This window comes from Sitophilus oryzae, unplaced genomic scaffold (assembly GCF_002938485.1).
Source record: "Sitophilus oryzae breed Bouriz unplaced genomic scaffold, Soryzae_2.0 scaffold_937_pilon_pilon, whole genome shotgun sequence".
Classification (NCBI taxonomy): Eukaryota; Metazoa; Arthropoda; class Insecta; order Coleoptera; family Curculionidae; genus Sitophilus; species Sitophilus oryzae.
This window is the reverse complement of record NW_022147569.1, coordinates 1,944,531-1,972,444: the sequence shown is the minus strand read 5'-3', so window position 1 is coordinate 1,972,444 and position 27,914 is coordinate 1,944,531. Positions and strand designations below refer to the sequence as shown.

The 27,914-nt window shown below is 33.4% G+C and overlaps 1 protein-coding gene across 1 annotated transcript; it reads right to left on the bottom strand.

Annotated features, from left to right (window-relative positions):
- Positions 1-634: 634 nt before the first annotated feature.
- LOC115890925 lies at positions 635-27,268 on the bottom strand. The gene is made up of 2 exons (XM_030911289.1): positions 26,834-27,268; positions 635-4,495 (listed from the first exon to the last, which is right to left on the bottom strand). Exons 1-2 carry the CDS (start codon positions 27,266-27,268, stop codon positions 635-637), a joined length of 4,296 nt encoding a protein of 1,431 aa, XP_030767149.1.
- Positions 27,269-27,914: the final 646 nt, after the last annotated feature.

The window sequence follows — 27,914 nt, the reverse complement described above, 5'->3', positions numbered from 1 at the left end:
TATGTCTGTGCCGCGACCTCTTCGGATAGGAATCTCTGAAGGGCGCCCAAAAAGCTTCCGTGGACAAGCTACTAACTAATTCTAAGTGCATAGCTTTAGTCGCAAAACATATAAATAAACATATATATGCTTTAGTTGTTTTAGCACCTCTATATCTGTTCATAGTAATTAAGAACGGCCCTGCAAAGTCTACCCCCGTGTGTGTGAAAGCTTTTAATTGTGAAACGCGAGACGGCGGTAAATTTCCCATTTGCGGTTGGAAAGGCTTCGGATTGGATCGCCAACAAATTAAACATGAATGAATTACTGAATTTATAGCTCGTTTAGGAGAAAGAATCCAAACCGATTGAGATAGTAAAAAGCAAAGTGCGCAATCCTGCATGAAGGTATTTAAGATGGTAGTAATATATTAAATGGCGTGTTAGTAAACTAGAGCGAGGTAGTAAAATTGGATATTTTGCAGAATAAGATAGAGTTGAATGTTTTAATCTACCACCTACACGAACAATTCCTTGTTCGTCAATAAAAGGATTAAGTTTACGTAATGGTTTAGAAAAAAGATTTAGAAATCAATTCCGATTGGAAACAAATCGATTGAGTCCTTTTTACAAGACACGTAAATGATTCATTTAATTCAACAGTTTAAGAGCGGACCCGATCTTTTTTGACGGGGATTTTTTATATTAAAAAGGAAGCGTAAAACATAAGCGACGGTACGTTGAAGAGTAGCGAAAGAAGAGTATTTTTCTAAAAGAAGGTCAATAAAGTTCTCTTCAGAAGTAGCGGCGAAAAAAGAAGTATGTTTTTCTTCTTCGGAAGTACTATTTAGAGAAGCGCATGCGGAGGTTGAACCTAACATAGCATCAGGATCATGAAGAAAAGAAGGTCCTTGAAACCAAGTACTAAAATTTACAAACTCTGATGGAAATATTCCTCGAGAAGCAACATCAGCAGGGTTGTTCTTGGACTCAACGTGTAACCAAGTTGCGTGTGGGAGCTTGTCTTGAATATAAGCTACTCGGTTAGCAACAAAAGTTTTCCAACGACTAGGTGGAGAGTGAAGCCAATATAAAACAATATTAGAGTCAGACCAGGTAATAATTTTATCTAAAGATATTTTAGTTTTAAAAATGGGTACTAAATATGCGAGTAATTTAGCAAGAAGAACAGCGGCGCAGAGCTCAAGACGGGGAATTGTTAACTTCTTTAAAGGCGCAACTTTAGTTTTTGAAGCAACTAAATGAACATCTATTTTTTTGTTGTTTCTCAAAATTCTAAGATATACAACTGCGGCGTAACCTTTTTCAGACGCATCACAAAAACCATGCAACTCACATCTATTCTCACACTCGGAAAATAGGATCTTCCGGGGAAGGTCAATTTGAGACAACAAGTGCATTTCATTTTTGTAACGCGTCCAAATACGGATAATTTCGTCAGGGGGCTGTTGGTCCCAATCCATATGGGACGACCATAACTTTTGGATTAAAGTTTTAGTAAAAAAGGTAACAGGAGCTAAGAAGCCTAACGGGTCAAAAATACGAGCTAATTCTGACAACATGTTTCGTTTAGTACAAGGTCTGTCAAGAGAGTTAAAATGAAAATGAAAGTTATCCGTTGTGGGATTCCACTGAAGACCCAAAATTTTTAATGATGATTCAGGATCATCAAAATTTATATGAGTAGTTGATAAAAAGTCAGAAGGTAGATCACTCAGTAGATTGGGATCGTTACTTGCCCATTTTCTAAGGTCAAGCCCAGCTTTAGAAAACAAAGCTATTAGTTCATTTTTAAGGGCGAGAGCTTCACTGAAAGTGGTGGCTCCAGTAACCACGTCATCAACATAAGTATGATTTGAAATCGCATGAGATGCTAAGGGAAAATCTGCTCCTTCATCAAGGACTAATTGCTGAAGTGCGCGTAAGGCTAAGAAAGGCGAAGGCGATAAACCATAAACGACAGTAATTAATTCGTAGTCCTGAAGAGGGTCATTACGAGAAAATCTCCAAACAATTCTCTGATACTGATGTTGAGAAGAAGTGATCAATATATTGCGATACATCATTTTAATATCTGTACATAAAACGTACACATGAAAGCGAAATTGAATTAAGAGTTCAACAATGTCTTTTTGAAGTTTGGGTCCGGTAAACAAATGATCGTTGAGAGAGGTTTGGTTCGGGAGCTTCGCACTACCATTGAAAACCACTCGCAATTTGGTTGAGCTAGCTTGAGGCTTTAAAACGCAATGATGCGGAATATAATACGAAGCGGAAGATAACTCAGTTTCATGACTGACAGGTTTCATATGTCCCAGATCAAGATATTCTTTCATAAATTGACAATAAGATTTATACAATTCTTGATCTTTTAATAGACGACGTTCTAAAGAGAGAAATCGCTGTTCAGCAAGTTGACGAATACCGGGGAAAGTAGGAAAGTTATCGCGGAATGGTAGATGCACTACAAATTTTCCATCGGAATTTCTCTGGTATGTTTTTAAGAAATGTTCTTCACAAAAAAGATCATTATCTGACAGCATAGGCAAAAGAGGAACTGACTCTACTTCCCAAAATTTTGTAAGAATATCATCAGTATTAATTTTATGCGAATTACAAAAGAATGAAGTTACAGTAGACGTTTCACAAAATGTACCTATTTTACCCATTGGAACATACCCAAAAATTGTGTTCAAAAGATCTGGTTCTCCGTGAATCCCTCGAACACATCCGTTTAGGATAATTTTTGTGTATACATCAGCACCAAGCAGAATGTCAATAGGACCAGGTACATAAAACTTCGGATCAGCAAGTTTCAAATTGCTAAGATGAGACCAAGAAGAAGCTGGCAAAATTGCAGTAGGTAAGCTATCGCAAATTTTAGGTAAAACAATAGCGTCAGTATTAAGTACTGATTCCGGACAATTAAGCGGTCGAAATGAAAGTGTAACGGTAGCTTGCCCGGAGTTTGTAACCATATTATCAAGACCTTGAATTTCATAAAGTCCCCTTTCCTTTGGTAAACCAAGAGTATTAGCAGACTTCTCTGTTATGAATGAAGTCATACTTCCAGGATCAAGCAAGCATCGCATTGATTGATATATACCAAACTTATCTAATACTTCGATAACCGCGGTTCCTAATAGAACTGATGTAGATTTAGATAACAAGCCTGTCGCAGCGAAGCTCTGATTCAACGAAGAATTCTCATCGCGATTTGAAAATACAGTTTTAGAAGGTGTACCAGAAAAGTGAGGTTTATTATTAAAGCTATTTTCACGAGAAGTTGAAGGTAAAGCTGATTCGGGACTATGAGTGGCGCGTTCTATATTACTTGAAGAAAAATGCAAAAGAGTATGATGACGTTGATTACATTTACGACAAGACATAGCTGATTTACAATTTTGCGTAGAATGAATATTACTTAAGCAGTTAACACATAGATGTGCCCTTTTGGAAAGCTGATACCTTTCTTGAGGAGTTTTGCTTAAAAAAGTTGAACAATTATATAACGAATGCATTTCGTTACAAAGTAAACAAGATCCGGAATTACTATTTTTTGTTTGCTTTGCCAAAAGAGAAGTAGTACGACGAGGTTGTAATGGTGATTTAATTTTATTTGATCTTTTGTTATTAATTAAAGGTAAAGAAAGATTAAGAGATTCATAAGTTTTACAACATTTTTCTAAAAATTCAAATAATTCTTTAAATTTTGGTATTGTGCCTGAGGCAAGCGAAAGTTCAAACCTTGTTATTAAATCATCATCAACCCGTTCCAACAACATGTTAACTAATATGAAGTCCCAAGATTCAATTGGAAAATTTAAATTTTTTAAAGAGGCGAGATTTTGTGAAAATGTGTCCAAAAGATTTCTAAGAGATTCAGGTTGGTCGCGAATAGCTTTAGGGGCAGTTTTAATAGCATACCAATGCGATTGCGCTCGAAATCTTACGTTACTGTAGCGATCAACAAAGTTATCATATGTGGTTTGATAATTGTCTGAAGTCATTGGCAGGCTACTAACAACACCCAATGGTTTACCCTCGACTAACGAAAGAAGGTAACGAAATTTTTCTATTGGCGTTAATGTTGGATTATTATGTATCAGAGCATTATAGAGATCGATAAATGTAGAAAAAGTTCTATAATCACCATTAAATTTAGGAATATCTAAATTTGGAGGTTTTATATGATAATTATGTTCATTAGAAGTACCTGAAGTAGTAGCATTCATAGAATAATTTAATATTTTTTGCGAATTTGCAGTATCAATTTCGCATAAGTCTACGTACATGGACTTTACGACATAAAAATCATTAAAAAATGCTGTTCTTATAACATTTTCTGGTTCTAAATCGGTGTCAGCTTCATTTGCAAGACTAGAAATAATATTTTGATGCTGTTTTATAAAGTCATCTTTGAGAACATTAAGTTCTGCACATCTAACTTTAAATAAACTGCGAACTGTTTTATCAGTTTTGGTACGTTCTGCTAACTGTAATAAATATTGAATCTCTGAAATAGAATTACTTCTATTGTTTTTCAGTTTTCTTAAGCGTATTTGTTCAGCCAAATTACTAAATTATGAAATAAAGTACAAAATAATATTATTTATTTGAATCTCCCTCGTAGTATAAACATAAAAATAACAACAAACAAAAAAAACTTGAAGTGCGTATGCTTATCAGTAAAATTATTGATTTGGTGAACAGTTCCCTTAGACGACGAAATTACTACTGACCATCGATAGAATATCCGTTGGCTATCGCGCAAATCTGTGGAATCTAAAATGGCCAGGCGCGGAATGGAACTGGCGATGCGGTCTTGCGCTGATAATATTGAAAAGAGAGAAAACAAAAAAAGGAAAATTTAAATCTTAGAGAAATATATAACTGTAGTTAATATAAACTTTTTTATAGAAATGAATGTAGGAAAATAGATATTGATAGAAAATCTAAATGCGAAAAAAAAAGAATAAAATAGGAGAGAAAAAAAAAATAACTTTTTTTTTACTTTCAAAAGTTCGCTATATTCGGCGTTATCCGGCTACGAAGGACCAATGTTTAGAAAGGAAATAAAGAAATGATTGTAATAAACTCGAGAAAATAGAAATTCCTGCTAAAATAACACGTGGTACGAGGTCGGCTTACCTTGGAGGGTTGTAGTCTTCTCCTGGGTGGCCACCCTGTATCTGGATCAGGAACAACTACTCGCACGAGTAAACGGTACCGAATTGGTAGGACCTTTTGAAGATTTAAAATAAAGTTATTTGCGGCGGCGGCGGTTAGCACGTTGAATCGATCTTTCGATAGATGCGGTTCTTGCGGGATCTTTCGATCAAGTGTGTTGTGGTCCAAAGGTTAATTGACGCAGGCGTGTTTCAGCCCTTTGGAATAACCTCCCTAGTACCACATATGCGTATACAATAAATAATAGAATAAATTAATATTGAATTTAAAATTAAAAAAGATAAAATTAAATATATTTTGAGAGTTTCCTAAACACTATCATTTCAATAAATGTTTTCTTAAATAAATTTTTAATGTTTCCTTTTTTTAATTTTGAAGTTTTTTTTAATCTTTGACATATTTACTGGTTTGTTTTTCATTGCAGAGCCCCCCGCTACAATAATTGCTATCTCATTACATTCCTAAATTAAATAAATATAAAAGTAATTTTAAATAAATATAAAGAACACGGGTGCAAAACGTACTCAATAGTACAGAAAGTTAGCAATAAAAAATAATTTTATAATCTTCTCTGTACTGAGAAATTGATTGTAATTTAAATCTGTATCCAGTGAAAAATATAAAAGAAATTGACTCTGCCGGAAGTTGACAGTATCTTTTATTACATATTCAAATTATCTGTAAAATTTTTTGAATATTGATGGTAAACACTGTATACCTAACATAAACCATTTTTGAGAAAAAAAAATATTTAAAATTTTTGGACAAAAAAATTGCCTGTCGAAAAAATGTGTATACCCCAAAAGTCAAATTTATTGATTACCACAGTCGTTATGACATAAAGAGGAGACATGCCGCTATGAATTTCAAAATTTAAATTGTTTCGAATGTCATAATACAATAATGGCCGTAGCTGTCATAGATTTGAGCAATTAAAAAAGGCTGTACTTAAACTGCCGTTAAACGGTAGCTTACTAAAATGCCGTTAATAGGTGTAACGTCGTTGATGTGACGCACTTGACGGGCTTTATGAAATATAGGAATTTTATAAGGACTAACTAAGGCTATCCACCCCACCAAATAACCAGCTTAACCAACGCAACTAACCTCGACACTGATAAAAAAATATAAAAAACAAATATAAATTAGTAAAAACCAACCAACTCCACCAAATAACCAACTAACCAATGAATTAACACCCTCCAAATAACCACGCTAACCAACCCACCAAATATCTAAACCAATCCAACCAAAAAGAGTGAAACCAATGCAATAAGATCACGTTATAAGCAAAAAAAAATATAAAAAAGTCTTGGTCGGCGTGAGATTTAAACCACGGACCATGCGCTCACGAAGCGATAGCCTCAGCCACGGAGCCACAGGTGCTCTTGCAAAATGCTTATAGGTAGGCATTACTTTCCGCCGACATGAACGACGTCACAATATCTATTAACGGCATTTTAGTAGGCTACCGTTTAACGGCTGTTTAAGTACATCGATTAAAAAATTATAATAAATTATTTTTTTCAGATAGAAACCCACTTTCTTTATTTCACTAGTGAAAAGGTTTTTCAATTCGTTACTTTTTGACTATACACTTCGTATTTCTATACCTATAATAAATCGTTTTTAAGTTGGTTAGGTGTACACCTCCAATGCAACGTTTATAAAATCAAAATTAATTTTGATTTTAATAAGTTTTAAAAATAATTATTTAAATTATTCTCATATTTTAATATAAAATTTAATTAAACACATACTGACCCTTATCAAATATACATCCGTCGTTTGGGCTCTTGCTCACGATCCCTTTTATGTGGATCTGGATATTATTGTTATTATTATTACAGCCATTTAATTCAACATGACAAACAGAAAATAATTCCCACCATTTAATTCAGTTAAGATGGGTTATATTTATATTCTTTATGACCTACACGTTCTGACTGCACAACGAGAGGACCATTACAATCCAAAACAGAAAGAAACCGAAACAGACGATGTCGTGATTTTAATTTAAAGCTTCTTTTCGTATTTCTCTAGTTTATCTGTTCTCTACTGTCAAGTAACTGTTTCTGTTAAGATAAACTAGTGCAATTTTTTGAGATATAAATACAAATGTTTTATATATATTTTTTATTTTAAAACAATATTAGTTTTACGGCATAATTGAAGTCCTCCTCCTTCTCTGTTGAGGTTGGCGATTAATATGGCATATGACTCTCTGTCCAGAGCTTGATGGATAAGGGTGTTTCCGTCGGTGTGGGTCCAATCTCTTATGTTACGTAGCCATGCTTTCTTTTTCCTCCCTATACTATAATTGAAGTACTGGATGATATTTTTATTTAATTTAAAATTGATTTATTTATTATCTATACGCCAGCTATCTATACGAGTAGATATTCAACAAAAATAACAATTAGATTAGATATGCACTTACAATAATCTATACTAATATATAAAATCCTTAAGTGACTGACATACTGATTAATCACGATCCTGCTCAAACCACTCAACGTAAGAAGCTCAATTTTGGCATACAGGTTGATTCTAGGGTGTAGAGGTTCGATAAGAAGGGATTTTTCGAAATTTCAGTTCCATGAGGGTGAAACCACCCCTCAAATATTACAATATTTTTTAATTAAGAAACGGTCAAGTTTCCGAAAAAACGCTTAAACACGTATATTTTATTTTGTTTTTTTAATTATTTTAAGATTTTTTGAAAATGTATACAGGGTGTTTCGAAAAATCTGGTCATTGATTAATCACGATCCTGCTTAAAGCGCTTGACGTAAAAAGATGAGTTTTGGAAAACAGATTGACTTTAAAGATCGCGCACACTATACCTACACGGACCGTCACGGACCAGACCAGTAAAATCTACCGGTGAAGGTGACCGTGTTATTTAATAGAGTAGAGCACACTAGACCAGTACCAGCACGTACCGCCACAAGCCACGACCGTCAAAACAGGTCATGTCGGTCAGGGACAAATATGACCGGCAATACTTATGCCTGGTCGTGCTGGTCCGACCTAATGTGCGCACCGGCGAACCAGTACACCTCCACAAACATGCAAATATTGAAGGGTTCGTCAGTATTTCGAGTACGCTAGCTGGCTCAAGTCGCATGATGTAGGTTAGATTTCGTTTATTTTTGTTCGAACCTTTAAATCGTTTTAAATATGAATGAAGAAAAGCTTATTTTACTGGTACAAAAGTATTCAGAGCTGTGCGATACGAGCCAAGCATTTTATATATAGAGACCAAGAAAGAAAAGATGCAATATGGGAGTCGATAGCAAAAAAAAATAATTAAATTTGATTTGTGACATTCGAAAATATTGGAAAAACTTTTCTTCGAATCTTTTTAATTCAGGAAACAAATAATGAAATTCGCCATATTGCTTTCTCTTTTGATTTATAGGGTGAACCCAAAATCTTCTTTTTTTCTTAGCTTCCTTCTCTTCCTCCTCTTCTTCACACAACATGGCTAAAATAATAATTTCTTCCTCTGAACTACTCATTTTCAATACTTCTATGTTGCACGCTCTAGTAGTTGAGCCTTGACCACTGTACTTTTTTCGAAACTCTCGCTTATGTTGCTGGTCTGTGGCGGTAAAGTGTGCGACGTCATGCAGGATGCAGGTTTGTGCTGTGCTGGTCCGTACTGGTCCATGTAGGTATAGTGTGCGCGATCTTTTAGGGTGTAGAGGTTCGATAAGAGGGGATTTTTCGAATTCTAAGGGGATGAAACTATTACTCAAATACTAAAATATTTTTTATTTAAAAACCGGTGAGTTTTTCGGAAAAACTCTTAAACGCGTATATTTTATTTTGTTGTATTACATATTTTAAGATTTTTTATAAATTTATACAGGGTGTTTCATAAAATATGACCATTGAGTAATCACGATTCAGCTTAAACTGCTTGACTTTTAAAACTGATTTTTGGCAAACGTATTGACTGTGGTGTGTAGAGGTTCGATAAGGAGGGGTTTCTCGAATCTCAAATTCCAAGAGGGTGAAAACGCTCCTCAAATATTACAATATTTGTTATTTAAAAAACGGTTAGTCTTTCGGGAAAACGCTTGGGCAAGCATAATTTAATTAGTTTTTTTACATATTTTGAAATTTTTTAAAAAATCATACAGGGTGTTCCAAAAAGTTGGGTAATTTCTTAACCACGATTCTGCTTAAACTGCTTGACGTAAAAAGCTTATTTTTAGCAAACGAATTTTTCGAAAGTCAAATTCCGACGAGATGAAACTACCCCTTAAATATTACCAAGTTATATAATAATATCGCCATATTGTTTTTTCTGATGCTGACATAATTGTGAGAAAATTTTATCCAGTTTGTATGTTAATGGAAATTCTTGCTTTGCTTTATCATCACCATTACAAATGATTAATTCGACGCGAACGAAATCGCTGGTATACGCTAGTGAAGTAATAAAATAATAAAAGATGTAACAGAAAGGTTCGGAAGTCTGGTAAATTAAATAAATAAATTGTTGAAATATTTCTTTTATTGTACCACGTTTCTTAGGACTATGCTTATCTAGCACCTGGTCATCTAGACCTCAAATATTAATTTGATATATTTATTCTTGTTTGTCTAACCAAAGGCTGTATTCACATTCACTGTATAAATAAAAGGGCAGTAAATAAAATGCCGTAGTCGCTAACAGTCTAACAGTTAGAAAATTCACAGATTTTGCAACATGCGCAACCATCATAGGCGTATTGAAAATACCAGACACAAAAGTCGGCGGTGGTCGGCCATCATCTGCTTTTTACATTTTATATTAACCTGTGACGTCATTTGGAAGAGCTCAAAAGAAATATGAAAGAACTAAACCTTGTTTGGAAAGCAATTTGACATTCGTGACGTCAGCATTCTGGCAGTCTAACGTATCGCTAATTGCCATTCGCAAATACTGGGGTCGGCATTACTGGTCTTGGGTGCCGATTTTCGTGTGTACGAAACGTAAAATAAGATGTACTGAATAAAGACAGAAGGCAAGTATTTTCCCAAGCGCATGGATCTAGCGTCAGATTAAAGTGATTATATTACAAATATTTCGTATTTTGGCTCTCTCCGACTTAGTAGATTAGCGATTCACTGCTATACATGTAAACGCCGACCTAAGGTTTTGTTTGCCAGTAGGGTATATTCGAGATACGTATAGTGAACAAGTGAACCGTTCGCAACGTTAAATAATTTTGATATTTGATTTTTATCGTGATGGCTTTTTATAAAAGTGAACAATTTATTAAAAAAAATATTAATGATGGAGATGGACGTGTGCGGATTCATGAATGGTCACGATCACGGTCAATACACTATAGAAATGTGAGGTATGTATATACATAGAATTAATGGCATTAATTTCCAATAGCACCTGGAACCCACAGTTTCATTATGGAGCCATATTAAACCAATCAGAATGAGTATTATGTTACCGTAAAAGCTCGAATATTGGTTAAACGTAGGGTTACCCACGTAGGAGCCCGAAATATGCAAAAAATGTCAGTTTAGGTTAAGTATAGATTAGGCCTATATTTTTTTATTAATGCAAAACCAACTAAAACCTAATTCTAATCTAACCTAAACTCACTCCACCTTTTGCATATTTTGGGCTATTACCTAGGTATTTCTAGGTTTAACCAATATTCGAACTTACGGTTAAATTCGCCGTACAAAAATAAGTAATAGTTACTGTAGATAAAAATAAATTAAAATATAGTTCCACGATAATTTAGTTTGCAACTTCTTTTCATCATACCTAATAAAAAAACCGTCACAACCACAAATATACATAGGTGCCCATAATATGAGTAGCGGTATTGACGGTTTTTGTTATGATGAAAATGTTGTGTGATATGAAAAAGCAATAAAATATATTATCGATTGCAGGAACTATACCTAGTTTACCTTCAGTATGTCCAATTAATATAGAACATTATACCTATGCATGATATCTATGCATGAAAATTTGCTACCATTATATTTTGATAGTTGAGTTTTGAAATTATTATTTTATAATTATTATTTCTTAAACAAAACAGACCCACAATAATTCAAATCTTTATGATCCAAGACTTCCAAGAATTATAAAGTAATCTCACGTCAATTTTTCACAGTTTTTTTAATTATTGCATGCTTTAAATGTTTGCAAAGTTAACAAAAATATTTCTTTGAATACCTTGCAATTGATATATTTGCTATTTAATATTATCAGTTCCCCCATTAAGCGTATTTAATATTATCAGCTCTGCATCATATCCGAAATTCAGATTGTGTGTGACACAACGAAGAGTCAACGTGCAACGTGAACGACAAGAAAAATGGCAAGTAAAAAAACTTGTAAAGTCTTAATTACTAATTACACAGTCCTTCCCTTGAGTTCTCCTGCCTAAAATCTATATTGCCTTTACTAACAAAGTTAACAAAAATATTTCTTTGAATACCTTGCAATTGATATATTTGCTATTTAATATTATCAGTTCCCCCATTAAACGTATTTAATATTATCAGCTCTGCATCATATCCGAAATTCAGATTGTGTGTGACACAACGAAGAGTCAACGTGCAACGCGAACGACAAGAAAAATGGCAAGTAAAAAAACTTGTAAAGTCTTAATTACTAATTACACAGTCCTTCCCTTGAGTTCTCCTGCCTAAAATCTATATTGCCTTTCCTAAGATTTTAAATATAAATGATTGAAACTCAAGTTTACCACAATTTAAACTTAAGATAATTATTTAATTATTAAATCCATAATTATACTAAAATATAACACTTACGAAGTTTCTAAATATTAACTATTTCTACTTAATCCAGTAGCGTAGCGTAGGCCCCGCAGCACCCGCAATGGGGCCTCGTGATTTTGTTTACTAAATACATATATATGTGAACAGCGTCCCCTACAATTTCCAAAAATATTGTGTTGATTTATTTTTTAATGTTTTATTTTTTATGTTCTTTTATTATTATTTTTTCTAGTTCTAGTTAATTTTTTCTAGTCTATAAGTTTTTTTTTTGTTTTTATATTTTAAATGACTTGATATACGTACATAAAGCTATATTATGTTTTTAGTGTGTTTTTTTTATTTTAATATAAGGGCACCAAAAAAATTTTGCGGGGGGCCTCACATTTGAAGTTACGCTACTGACTTAATCATTTAATAATTCTGATAAAAACACTCTTGATTATTTATTTTGAAAATCATACGGGCTATAATCATTAATATGACTATATTAACAATACTTAAATCAAAATTTATTTGAAGGAATGCCATAACCATCATTACAATAAATTATAAAACAATAAGTATGTAATAATAACTCGGAATAATTATTAAAAACTGCTCATCGCGTTATAGATGTCGGCGTCTTGTCTCTATTATTGTATTACCCGTTTAGCTATAGTTTGATTTCAGATAATGCAGATTTTAATGTGCCATTTATGTTTTTATTGGAATTATTATTTTTAGCATATTTTGTATACTCTATGAAGTGATTTTAAGAAGTGCTCCTGTTCATTTTTCATTTTTCAATTATTAAAGTGCCTATTTAGATACATTTAAAATTAATTAATTAATTGGTGTATAGTATTTGTATTATGGGTTTGTTTATTTTTATGAAATGTATTTTTTTCCTATTAAAATAAACATAGCTTACTAAATCACTAGCCAGCCATTTTTAAATACAGGGTGTTAATTAAGTATCTGGCCAAACTTCAGGAGATGATTTTTTGAGTGTTTTTAAGGTAAAGTTCATATAAACATGTGTCCGGAAATGTATAATTTTAAAGATGTCAATGTGTTTTCTAATAGGCCTTTTTTATTAATATCTCAAAGATCCGTTGGCCGATTTTGTTGAAATTTCGCCGTGTTGTGAACTTTGATAAGTTAGCACTAATTAAATGATAATTATTTACAACAATATTCAAACGATAAAAACTTATCCCGATAAAAAATATTTGGCACCGCCTTGGATCCATTTGTTTTTACGCCTGTTGGCGGTGGAAACCATGCAAGCTTTTTCTTTGTTCTAAGTTGTTAATTAAAAAAATAATAATCATATAAAAAAAAATATAGGTCCTAATAGCCTAAATTGTATCCTTGTTTATAATAATATACAAGGATTTTATCAAAATGTATCAGCAGATCCGATGAGACCCGAGTTATTATATGTTTTGGAACTTAATGATTTAATTAATTATTCCCTTTAATGCATCGATTGTGCGCATTATCCTACGCGCCAAGAAAAAATATTGCATTAGTCTAAATTTATTATTTATGTTATTCCGCTCTTTCACGTATAATTTGCCTCTTGATTCTCTACGGAAAGAGTTAGATTAAAATAGCCCAACTGTACCTAACAACCCATGCCTTAACGCATATTCTTTTTTATAATAATATCGGCTTTCCCAGACTAAACATCCATATCCATAAAATAGTTGGCCCACACACACTAATAAGACCTCATTTCGGCCCTCGAACGGCCTTGCGATCGACTTACGTGTTGACAAGTTGATTAGGCAGGTTTTTGAACTCATGTTGCCTCTAGCATGTCGTTTTTTCAAAGATGGGTCCCATATAAACGCGGCCAGAAGTATTTTCAATACTAAAAACGAAATTTAAAGCAACGACCCAAGTAGCATTTGGACGTTATCTAACTTCGGGTATATGTCACGTTCAATAAATCCGACGTCGGGTACCAACGTCGGTTCGACCGCCTGACAACCCTTATTTGCACCTAAATGGGGAATACAGATTCGGGTCGCCTCGACGTCGGTATCTGACCTAATAGGGAATGTAATTCTACCAATTACCAACTTCATATTACGTTCGATTTCAGTTACTTAAAATTCGTCGCTAAGCACTTACGTTATGTTTGGTTTCAAATTCGCTACCAAGAATACATAGAAATTTTCCCAAAATAATAATTGAATTATACTTGTCACATAAATATTTAACTACTTAATTACAAATGGATTCATAATCACTCCTCGAATATAACTAACTAAGTGCCTACCTAATTTCATATTATAATAATTCTGAATCATTAATCCGGACATCAGTTTTGTCAACGGAAGTAACTTTTTTGATATATCTGATTAAAATACTCCGGAAAACAACGAGCGCCTTCAAAATTAGGTAGATTTTTTAAATAAAAATATCTACAAAAAAAGTAACTCGCAAAATATATTTTTTATTTTCTAACTGGTTTAATCATAAAACTGTACTGTGGTTCCCCCCAAACTCAACCTTATCAATATTATTCTACTAGAAATCGGAATGTGAATATAAATTTTAAAAACAAAAAACGATTTTAAAATGGCTGACAATCGGATACTTGTTAAGAATGGCGGATTTCTGTGTCCTATGTGTCCTAATATGAACTATCAATATACTAATTCCGACCGGGTCTCCAACATTAGTCGTCTCACACGACCGAAGTCATCAAACCGGACGACCGGCAATCGTATTATGACGTATATAATTCCAACGTACGCCACGTAAAATTTGCGATCGGCCGGCATACGTAGGAGCATCCGCATCTAATTTTTCGTATTCCTGGTAAACGATTCCCGCCGTTGTCTGTTATTGGTCTATGCAGCCCCGGATCTAAGGGGGGGCAAATCGGAGCACCTGCCCCGGACGCCAGTGTCAGGGGGCGCCAAAATCATAATATAATATGGTTGAAAATCAAAAAAAATGCTCAACAAAGCGCCTAGTATGCACCTTACGTTCTTCTATCAAGTATTCATTTTATTTTAAAACGCCCAGTTGGTTTTTGAACACATTCTAAAGTTTCATTCGCAATTAGTGGAATAAATTAGCGGTTTCAATTAGCGTAGAAGTTTTTTCCTTTAATTTCAATGTAAGCATTCAGAACGTCAAAATTAATAGTAGACATTTTCAATTAATAGAAGAAGTTATCAAACTTTTATCTTTTACACTAAATTATAATTCAAAATTTGTAAGAAATGTCATTTTGGCCTTTGATCATCTCCCGACAAGGGAAATTTGTTGTTAGAAATCAAAAGTTGATTGTTTTATAAGGTAAATATTAGGCTTTCTCTATGGACACAACTGACTAACGTCAGCTGTTGCTATGATATCCTATTAATTTTAATTGTGTTTTTTAAACATTGTGAATGATCGTAAACTAAAAAGTATAAAGTGTAATTGAAACCACTAATTTGTTCCACTAATTGCGAGGTTCCGAATGAAGCTTTACACTTTTTAGTTTACGATCATTCACAATGTTTAAAAAACACAATGAAAATTAATAGAATATCCTAGCAACAGCTTGCGGTAATCAGTTGTATCCATAAAGAAAGCCAAATATTTAGCTTATAAAACAATACACTTTTGATTTCTAACCACGATTTCTCTTGACGGATGCTAATCAATGGCCAAAATGACATTTCCCGCAAAATTTGAAGTATAATAAGTGGAAAAGTCAAAAGTTTGTTTACTTTTTCTACTAATTGAAAATGAGTACCACTAATTTAGACGTACTGAATGCTTACATTGAAATTAAAGGAACAAACTTCTACGCTAATTGAAACCACTAATTTATTCTACTAATTCGGAGGTTCTGAATGAAGCTTAATTGCTCATTCTGTCCCGTTTACGAAAAATGCCTACCTCTATCTAGATATTTGTAAGTTTTTTAAATTAATTTATTGCAAACGCTGGAGGGAGGGGGCGCTACTATCGATTTTTTGCCCCCGTTCAAAAAAATTGTAGATCCGGGGCTGGGTCTATGATAGGTCAATTGTTTGTTGTCAAAAAATGTTTGACTGTTCAACGGTTTCGTAGGCGTAACCTCACTTTGCGTATCAGTGATTTGGGGATTTGTGCAATTATATTTTAGTTTTTGTTTTCTCCTTAAAAAAATCGGCAGCCACTTTTTTAAGATAGTATATATACAAAATTTAAACGAATTGGAACCAGTATCTCACATGTGGGAGGAGGATGGGGTCTGCCGGTTTCCTAAGCTAAAAAAAATAAATTAAGACGCACCAGTGCATCTCTTCCGGAATATTACCCATTAAGTTTTTACCGCTACTTGAACGAGGAGAATATTTTCTTACTACCACAAACATAAGTATTGATACACCTACCTGTTCTGGCTGATGTGCAGTCTCCTCTGCATTCGTGGGTGGAGGCAAGACATCACTACTACTATTACTATTTTGCAAAAGCCTCGATCTCTTTCTGTAAAATGTAGATGAATGTCTAAATGCCTTTTTAGTGTTTTTTAGGCATAATAAAAAAAATTAAGTTTGTTTACAAAAACTTTTTATTAGGTTATGTTCATGATGTTCATTAGGCCGCAAATGCTACTTAATGGGTTGTTACGTTCGTAAATGGAGATACGTAAATTACATTATAAATATGAACATAACATACAACAAAATATAACTGGACGTTACTTTAGAGATTATCAGTGAGACGTATCTTATTCGGACGTCGGGCTAGTTCAAGTATATGTACGTCATGCAAGCCAACGTGGGAACGACCGACGTTGGGAAATTAATAAAAATGGTACGTTGTTATTTTGTACGTCGACACATCGTTGGATTTACCGACTTGGATCCAAACACGTCGCTTTTAATAGGAAAGCGACGTCACCGGTCGTATCACCAGCACCCGACCTAAGTTTGCACAAAGTCTGACGTCGCTTCAGATTTAGTTCGAAGTCAGATAGATGCTACTTGGGGAATTAAGAGGTGCGTCTCAAAAGTAGCTCACCCTATTACTCTTTTCTCTGTTATTTTTTCAGATAACAAAACGAGATTTGGTACAAATCTGGTATTAACAAGTATATGACAAAAATTGATTGACGTATTCAGTTGTTTCACCGGAAATTTTTGACAACTTTAGATTTTTACATGATATCCTTGGTATTTTTTTACTTTGTTCGATAGAAAATGAGACTTTGAATAGAATGACATATCATATGTCAACTTTTGACATTTTCGCATGTGGTGTATTTAAAATTCTAACATGCGGTTCATAACGACAATTTGACTCGAAATACTAAGTGTGTGATACCAAATTATTCATAAAAATATGCTTTTTCCAAATATGCTAATGAACCATCCTTATTCCATTTGAAAAAATTGAAATATGATTTAAATTATGATTTGAGCATCTTTTAAACGGCCAGGATAAGACACGAAAAACATTAAATGATCAAATCTATGTTTCCAAGGCTCCTTGATTAAAAATTAGTGTTTTTAACGCAGCCATGACACTCTAGATTGAAATTTAAAATACAGTTTCTTTTTAAGCAAAAACGACAAAAGGTGACATGATATGTCATTCTATTCAAACCGTCGTTCTCTGGTAAAAAAGCACCGGGGTGCCATTTAAAAATCAAAAGTTGTGGTCATTTTCGTTAAAACAGGAAGCGACCGAAAACAATTGAATACGTCAATCAATCCTAATTGATGTCATATACTAACACACCAAATATCGTTTTGTTATATGAAAAAAAAAAGTTATAGGTGTGAGCCACTTTTGAGACGCACCCCGGGATATTTATTCATATTACAAAAAATAGATTCCTTTGACACTATAAAATACTTCCTACAGAATGTTATTATTTATGCTATGAAGCCAAGCACAGTCTATAATATGTTTCTAAAAATGATTGAACCTATAGAAGGATTCTCAAATGCACTCAAGGAGTTACAAAAATAGTCAAAGTCGTTAATAACCTACTATCTATTTGCATTCCTGGAAACTCTATTTGCAGTGCAGTTTTGTTCACAAAAAGTTGACGATGTCTCCAAATGTAACAATGATTTTGACTTCACATACCTTGGAGTAATATGGAAATGAGATGTTGTTATTATTATATTTATTTAATAATGTTTATACGATTTCCGATTATTTTATAGAAAAAAGCCCATCCTAATAATTAAATTATCATTAAGATAACTTGAACGATTAAATTAATTTCACGACAGAAAAAAAGATAATTACAAAAACTAGCAATAAAAAATTAAGGTCTAAATTAGTTTATATTATAAGAATTTTTAATTCAAAGACAATTTAGTAAGCCATTCATGCAGTTTTTGTTAACCATTTATATTACTTATGAAATTATATCACTTTAAAAGGCAATAATAAGTTGTAAACAGGTATTATAAGAATAGTGCAATGCCATGAGGAAATGAAAGAAATAGTAACGTCCTCTCTAGATGTCATAAAATGAACTGGTAATAGGGGTGGGAAGTTGTTATGTACATGGTGTAAAAAAGAGCATTTGTTTATTTATTTATTATACGCCAGACACTCAACAGAAAATACAATGATTAGACATTTAATTACAGAGTTGAGCGTCGGCTTGTCGACTATTATTTTTGATTTCAACACGAAGACAACAACTATGAAATAATATTGATAATGTCAAGAATGTCACAGGCGTTCTTTTTTTTAAATAATCTTCATTTTCTTTAATTCGAATTTAACTGTCATTTAATGGCCTTTTTTTCTTCTTTTTTTGTTGAACATGAATTAGCATAAATAATGCTTTTATGTATGTGGTTACCGTCTTAAGCTTGGACTAGACAAAGAAGGTGTTTATTTATTTACACAAGGAGTGGAGATATAGAAAGGTAAATAAATGTGTATCAAAAGTAAAGTCAATTTATTTAACACAGATTTATTGTTTTTTTTTGTCACTACAATATTGTGCACAATTTTGCATCTGAATATTAATTATACAGGGTGTTTCAGAAAACATGTCCCGTCTCTCGTGGAGAGATTCCTCACGTAAAAATAAGATTTATTTTTCATATCAACATAGGTCCGATTCTGACTTGTTTGGTAGATACAGGGTGTTAAAGTCATAATATTTTTTCGATTTATTATAATTTTCTTCCAAGTAATTTTACCATTTTGAATGAAATTTTGAGGGTAAAAGTTACTATAAATGCGACACATTTTAAAGCTCACAAAGTGTCGACATATTCACCAGGGACGTGCATATGGGTTATCACTAGAATATTTTTTAAAAAAAAAAGCACGTTTGACCCTGACTTTTTTCTAGTTAGCGAAATAGTATAAGCAGTTTAATACCTCTCCAAAAAAATCCTTTATGGGTATTTCGCCACTACACTGCAAGAAAAATCTACAAAGTAAAATAGTTATTTTTTGTAAACACTTCTGCGTTAAACCGAAACGGACGCTGCTTGTCAGAAGTTATGTTTACAGTAATACAAATTTGCCTAACAAAGAAAAAATTCTTTCAGAGAATATGTTGATAAACATCCATCAGTATCAATTTAAGGATTGTTTCTCGACCGTACTTTAGTATAAAGGATAAAATCTCAGGTTATATCGGTCTCATTCGGTTTTCATTCAATGACACTCATTTATTCATTAAAGCCTCTATATTTCGTTAGTGGTTACTAACTGAGATGTCATCCTTTATACTAAAGTACTAATTAATAGATAGATTACTTGGGTACTAAAAAATTCTAAATTAGATAATACTAAAGTAAAATTCATATTTACAATTTTTGATTATTTTAATTTACAAAGTTTGGATGTGACAGCTTCACATTTCTGAGAGCAACGGCGATTGAACTTGTTTCCATGGCTAACTAAGTGAAATTTTTAAAAAATGTCCAGAATTTGCTATAACTCAGTAAGTTTTCGAAGAGAACATATTATAGCTTATATCGCTAAAAAGCTTTATAAATGGCGCTTTTTATGAAGTCATGGCCAATATTAATAAATATTACTAAAATATTAAAAAAATTCAACTTTTATGATTTATATCAATGGATAATTTTTTTACATAAATAAAATTATGGCAGGAGTGTATAGGTCTACCGAAAAAGTGACAGGAAGGCGTTTCATGACTTATTTAAATGTTATTAAAACATTGAGAAAGTTTTATCTTTTATTATTTTAAACATTTAGACTTTTTTTTCAACATGTTTTGCATACCGCAGTCAATCGTTGTCCCGCTAAAGAGATGACAGGAGTTATACAAGGTGGCCCATCGAAAACGTTCCGCAAGGCATAACGGCCAGAGTATTTTTTTTTCAGAAAATTCAAAAACACGTCAATTTTGTTTGTGAGGGGGACAACTTTTGCCCCAAAAATGATTGCAAAATCTTCAACCCTCTAAGCGGGGGTGTCATCCCCTAACTTGTTTCAAATGGGAAGGGTGGTCAAGTGGCGCCGCAATGAAAAGAGCTTTCTATTCTCTATATTTCCCCGCTTTGTATTTGAAAATCGGTCTTTGAGAAAATAAGAAGGATTGAAATTTGAAAAGTGTATTGAGACATTTATCAGAGTAAATGATAAGGATAAATTCCTTCGACCAATTTGCTGTTTTTTCTTATTATTTCTAGATGTTTACGGATTTTTTCGCTTACCACAAGGTTGAACGATCAGGTGCGGTAGTTGCTAGTTAGCTGTTCTGTGACTTGTGCGTTGAAGTTCTTTTCAATATTGTTAAACTTTTTAACAATTATGGTGTAGCCACTTGCAGAAACAGTGGAAATAATCGAACTTTATTTTAAAAATAATTAATGTATCGGGTTGCGCACATATTCAATGAACGGTATCCTGACAAACACCTTTATGGCAAAATTGTTCGCGAGTTAGTAGCAAAATTTCGCGAAACTGGTTCCGTTATGAATAAAAGAGGCAGAGGGAAAATCCTATAGTAAATGGAGCTATGGAAGTATTCGTATTGGGCCAAGTTGCCATGGGTAGTACGCTGAGTACAAGAAAATTAGAAAATGAGACCGGCGTGAATCGTACAAGTGTCCAAAGGATATTAAAAAAACACAAGTTCCTCCCGTACAAAATTCAGTTGGTACAAGAACTCAACGAAGACGATTTTGATCGTCGCTTGCAATTTTGTGAAACTATTAGTGAACGAGTGGCGAATGATAATAATTTCCTATTTAATGTGTGTTTTTCGGACGAGTGTACTTTCTTTTTGATAGGTGTAGTTAATCGGCACAACTGTCTGTACTGGGCTGAGGACAACCCCTGGGTTTTTCACGAGGTGCACACACAAAACCTTCAGAAATTGAACGTGTGGGATGGTATTTTTGGAAATTCTATTGTAAGTCAGTTTAACGATATTGAGAAGAACTTCAGCGCACAAGTCACAGAACAGCTATCTAGCAATTATCGCACCTGATCGTTCAATCTTGTGGCAAGTGAAAAAATGCATAAACATCTAAAAATAATAAAAAAAACAGCAAATTGAATTTATCCTTGTCGTTTACTCTGATAAATGTTTAAATAAACTTTTCAAATTTCAATCCTTCATATTTTCTCAATGACTCGACCGATTTTCAAAAACGAAGCGGGGAAATATAGAGAATAGAAAGCTCTTTTCGTTGCGGTGCCACTTGACCCCCCTTCCCATTTGAAAAAAGTTGGGGGATGACACCCCCGCTTAGAGGGTTGAAGATTGTGCAATCTTTTTTGGGGCAAAAGTTGTCCCCCTCACAAACAAAATTGACGTGTTATTGGATTTTTTGAAAAAAAAAATACCCTGGCCGTTATGTCTTGCGGAACGTTTTCGATGGGCTACCCTGTATATGTATATATAGCAGATTCGTTTCTCTCAAAAAGAGCTGCCGGGTATTTGGCCACTTGCACTGTAAAAAAAGATATATTACATAATACGAACAAAAAACATAAAAATTTAAGTTTTAAAAAATTAATTTTCCCTCTTTTATTTTGTTGAGGATGTATTAAGGATAAGCTTCTCCCAATGTTCTGACAAGCTTAAGGCTTAAACCAGACAGAGCAGGGTTAAATAAACGTAGATAAACCTTAATTAAAAGATTAAGAAAGGAGTATAATGCTATCCATGTATTCATGCATGGGCGGGACCCTTGAAAGTTCTGTTTGACGATTCATTTGACACATTATTTGAATTTTATTTGAAATTTTGTGGATTTGTCAGTCTTTACTGAGCTTATTTTATGTTATTTATTATTTATTCTACTACTGATAGTTGTATAAAGTAAATCTAGATGGAAATTGTGGCAGAACTTAAATTAACAGTGACACTATCGCGATTTATCGAAAAAGGCTGTAAAATAGTTGGTTGTGTAGCTTGCGGATCTCGGTCAAAAATCGAGTGAAATAATGGAATAACTTTTCGCTAGTAAGTGACTATATAATGTACATACGTGTAGTAAACCTATCATTTTTATGAAATTCACTTAACTAATTATATATTTTTTCTTGCATTTTTGCTTTTATTTACTACTTGTCAAAGATTAGATGTCAAAGAATTTAGATACTTTGACTTACCTGCTTCACTAGCTTTTTTTTGTATTAATAAATAATTATTATAACTTCTATCTATTTTTATTAGAATTATATATTTTAATAGCAATTTTAATAACTACCAACGTCTATTCACAACGTAAAATAAAACATCAAATTATTGAATCTACTCCACGTCTACCCTACATCATAGTTTTACACTTTGTAAATAAAATTAGAATGGCACTGATAAACCGGAATTTAAGCCGGCCATATTTGAGTCACATCGCGGTGGATCTAAAATTTTTAATATGCTCCTTCCTTAATCTTTTTATTCAAAGAGATAACCCAAAAGTATTAAAACTTGCCGTGTTTTAATATTTTTTAGATAAACCGATACAAGGATTCATTGCCGTTTTAGATGATTGCAGTATAACTACCCAGGGTCGTTCAACAAAGTTGAAGGTGTAATATTTTGGCCAACTGCATAACAAAAAATTTAAATGAAGTAAAGGAACCTACGTTGTGGTAAAAATATTTTTATTGTGATTACCTCGGATGCGCCCGACAGAAGCAATATTTTGGGAAATTTGAGGTGAATAGGTTATGTAAATCAACGGTCAAATTTGTAAATAGCCCTACTTATTTTATTAAATGAAATGAAAGGAGTGCGTACTCTGCCTGGAATTCACAAAAGAGTACGGCAGAGAAAACCTATATCACTATTCTAAAGAAACCAACTATGCTGTTCTGAAACTCAATAAAAGAGAAATAATAATAATAATATAAAAACTGTCCTCATACAAGGGTTTGTAGTTTATTACATTCAAATCATGCCACATTTATTACATCCAAAACGGAAGAGGTTTTTTTTTAGTTTAGCAGGTCCCCACCCGCAGGTACTAAGGTCTCTTATCATGAGTCTCTGCAAATTGAAGGTTTGGTGCAAATATTTTTAGATTATGTTTTGTTCTATGAGTTATTCTATTTATTATTTTTGTTTGTTGTTTTTGTGAGCTAAGATATTCGCCCAGTCAGGGTCGATAATTGTTAATAGTTAAAAGTACATTCAACAAGGCAAGGGACGATTTTGAGATACATCAAAAAGTTATAAAAAATACAATTTATCTTCCAACTAAAATAATCGAAAACAACTCCCACGGTCAGAATTTGACTGTTGAGCAGACTCACAAAACAGGCACATACAGGGTGTCCTAGTCTGCGCGTGCATGAGAAATTTCTAGAGAACCACAATATCTAGATTAGAGAGTTTTGCACACATTTGTTTCAAAATCAGATCTGTCAACTCAAAATGTTTTCCATTTGGCGGCATTTCCGGAAATACCGGAAGTTGACAGCAACTTTCTTATTTAAAATGGGTACCCCCATTTTTTAATGCATACTTAAATTCTTCGGAAAATTTTATGAATTTTATGATCAAACACACCGTACCAAACATTAACCGTTTTTGAGATAAAAAAATATTTAAATTTTTTAGAAAAAAAAGCTTGTCACAAAAAATGTTTATAACCTAAACGTCAAATTTAGAGATTAAATCATAGCCACTGTGACAAAAAGCTCTAAACAGAAGACATGTGGCTATATGCTATCTATTTCAAAAGTTGAATTGTTTAATGTCATTAATTTTGGCCGTAGCTGTCATGGAATTAAGCGAACCAAAAATTATCATAAATATTTTTTTTCAAATAGAAACCTACTTTTTTATTTAACTAGTGAAAAGGTTATTTAATTCGATATTTTTTGACGATACAACATGTTTCTATAGCTAAAACAAATCGGTTTTAAGTTATTTAAGATGACAGTTTATTTCCTGCTGTCAGAAAACTAATTATTTTAATATTGTATATTATCAAAGCTGCCGCCTTACCGTATTTTCGCTCTTTAGTGATATCTTTTTTTTTTTATTTGTGGGAAAGAAAATCTTGCATAAGACACCCAGCACTAATAACAGTAAACTATTGTCCTTAGCGCCAGGTATAGTGCCGGATTCTTACCGGCTAAAAAAACCCACACTTCCCTAACGCTGATCATGGTGGAAACCGCTTCCGCCTTACTTCGCCATGGTAGCTGTCTGTTTACTGTCTTCTTATATCATTTTCCTTTTCCTCTAATATTTGTCTTAGTATCCCTGCAGTTAGTTTCCACATTTCCTCTGTCCCAGTGAGATATTTCATCATATTTTCCGCATTGAAAACTGAGCCGGTATGAGTTTTATAATCATTACGATTGTAGTCCCATCTCGTATATCTAAACAGTGTATGTTCTGCGTCATCACTATTTCCACAGTAGTTGCAACTATCTGAGTCCCGTTTCTTTCTTTCCGTTAGATACTTCATAAAGCAACCATGTCCCGATACAGCTTGCGTGACAAAGTAATCACTCTCCGCATGGCCTGGATATCCATTGCCTAATATCAGGAATCAAATTATATGTCCATCTTCCTTTTATTCCTCTCACCCATCTTTCCTGCCACTTGTCGAGTAGGTCCCCTCTTGCGATTTGCTTCTGTACTCCATTGTAAATTTCCTTCCTTTCCTCTACTAATAGGTCTATGGGTGGGACGCCTGCTATTACGCCTACTACCTACTACGTAGAGATTGTTCTGTAGGCACTTGCAATTCTGATGGAAGTAAGTCTTTGGATCCCCGCGAGTTTTTTTGTTCTGCTTTTATTACTCGTTGCGGTGTGCCAGAATGGAGCCGCATAGAGTATTTGATACTTGTAATATTGATCTTTAGTGATATCTGATAGTTGATATTATTAATAATATACCATATGATCAAAAAAGAAAACGGCGCAAAGTTGGCTTGGAAATGATGCAAAGAAATGATGATTGATAACGTACTCATTTTTTAACAATGTGTTGACAATTATATTATTTTACATCACTTGACGTTTAAAGTGATGGGCTATTGGTTAAAATCACTGAAAATATATATTCTTTAAAACTAAATATTAAATAATTTAAACGGTTTATTTTAGATAACAATAAGACCATGTATTATCAAAAAGTAAAGAATTCAAAAACCCTTTTAGTAATGAAATATAAAAGTGGGTTTCCATTTGAAAAAAATGGTTGATGATAATTTTTAAATCGCTCAATTGATTGCCAACTACGGCCAGTATTATATGACATTCGAACAATTTAATTTCTGAAATAGATAGCCACATATCTTTTTTTTTTTGTTACATTGGGTGTGGTAATCACTAATTTTAGCGTTTAGGCTATACACATTTTTTTGACAGGCAGTTTTTTTCGTCCAATTTTTTTTTTCTCATGAACGACTAATGTTAATTATAGAGTGTTAATATCAAAATTCATAAAATTTTACAGAGAATTTAAGTATGTAATAAAAAATGGGGGTACTCATTTAAAATAAGAAAGTCGCTGTGAACTTCCAGTATTTCCGGAAGTGGCGCTATTTGTGAAATTATGTATGTGGCAGTATGTGCAAAAAATCATTGTAGTTCTCTAGAAACTTCTAATGCACGCTCAGCCTGGGACACCCTGTACAGGGTGAGTTTTAGATAAGTGCAAATATTTTCGGGGCTTGTAGATCTCGATAAAAGAAACATATTTTCTCTTTACCGTTTTTTAAAAAAACCCAAAATAACCGAGTTATTTTACTTTGAAAATTGCAAAAAAAATATTTTTTGCTAAAATCTTTTCTGGATTTTCTTTCTTATAAATTTAACGTTTTTTAACTAAAAACTAAAAAAAATTGCAAATTTTTAAAAATAAATTCCAAATTTTCCAATTTCTTTTTCGCGAAAAAACCTTATAATCGTGTTTCTGTGGTCTATATATACTACCCCTTAAATTATTTGCACTTATTGAAGACTCACCCTGTATATCTAAGGATTAATAATTAGGAACTATTAACTTATTTTCGGAAAAAAAAATGTATATTTCAGTAAATAATACACATTACAAAAAGTAAACTTATAACTAAACACACTGTGTGATTATTTACAATAACGTTTTAACAGGAAAAATACAATAATTAAAAATTTATATTTTCTAGAATTTTCAAATAAAATTAGTTATAGAATTATTATAGTATACTTGAACATTGTTAAAGTTGTGCATTGTTGAGATATTTGTTGAAACATTTATGTATAATTCTATAAGTATTTCTATTTTTGATTTGTTTTTAAAAGTTTTTACATTTATATTTTGACACGTGAAAAAAAAATAGAACGTCACTGATAAACCCGCATTCAACTCAGCCGAATTAACAGTCTTCCTTCGTGGTCTCACAAATTTTGTTTATTACCACCTGCCTTAGTCTTAGAAAAAAAATCATATTGAGGCGTATCTTTTAACAACTCACTGCCGTACTATCGGTTAATTCTGATAAAACGTTTTTTATGTGAAAAATCTTCGTTAATCGCCTTTCTCTCCGCTCTAAGTAAACTGGGCTGGAAGGGGCCGTCTTTTTCCATGTCCGTTCAACCCTACTCGTGTTGAACTCAACCTCCAAGTCCAATAGGTCAAGATCCGAACTCTTATTCTTCGAAATTCCTGCTACACTAAGTAGGGTTTCAGCTGCTTCCTTAGTTCTTATTGCTTCGTTGTCATCAAAGTCAGTTATGCGACACACTTGAATCTTCCGATTCCTCAATTGTTTGACATCGAGCACGCGTTTGACCTTAACACACTTTCGCTGAATGCTGTTGCGTGTCAATTTAGGGGAATCATCCTTCTTTTTCTTCGGGCTGAAGGGAACGTCGTTTTCCTCGTCCAAAACATTTTCAACCTTGCTCATTTTGAAACGAGACTCGAAGTCCAAAAGGTCTGGGACCGGTCTCTTATTGGCAGAATTCCTTCGTCATCATCCAAGTCGATTTTGCGGCACACTCTCCGACTCTTTTCTGCGTCGCTTTTCAAGGCCTCATCTTCATTATCACCAATGCCGGCTACATTAAATGAGTAATCTTGACTAGAAGAAGTGGTGCAAACCGGATATTCCTGCTTGCCGTTTACTCTGGTCGAATATTTTAAGCTCAGCATGGTCCGTGCCGCATCAAGAGTCTCCAAAAAATTGTGTTGCTGCTTGATTTTCACTCTATAGGCGTTGTAATCCATATCCGACGTAGCTGCTAACTTCTGGTTTGGAATCGGAGACATTTCGGTATGGGTTAATTTTGGGTTCCTGTAAACCACCGGGGTTTTGTCGCTGCTCTGATGTTTGGCTGCCGTCGAACAAAGATACTTTTAAGTGTCGAACAAGTATGAAAAGGCGAACTATTAAACGAGAAATTAAACCGGCACTCAAATAATTTCACTCGAATACTGCTACTATCCACTCACAGGACAAACCTCAAATGATCGTTTAGTGAATCTAAGTGAAGCCAGGTAAACGCCCACCCCTCCCCACCCCTATTTCCATATCGTTTTATGACATCTACATT

What these genes read in the sequence shown, in the direction of transcription:
- LOC115890925 (XM_030911289.1), bottom strand. Translation starts at nt 27,268, where the DNA reads ATGAGCAAGGTTGAAAATGTTTTGGACGAGGAAAACGACGTTCCCTTC. An exon ending in AATTAACCGATAGTACGGCA is followed by an intron (nt 4,496 to 26,833) that starts GTGAGTTGTTAA and finishes TATTTATTACAG; the next exon opens with TTAGCAGAACGTACCAAAAC.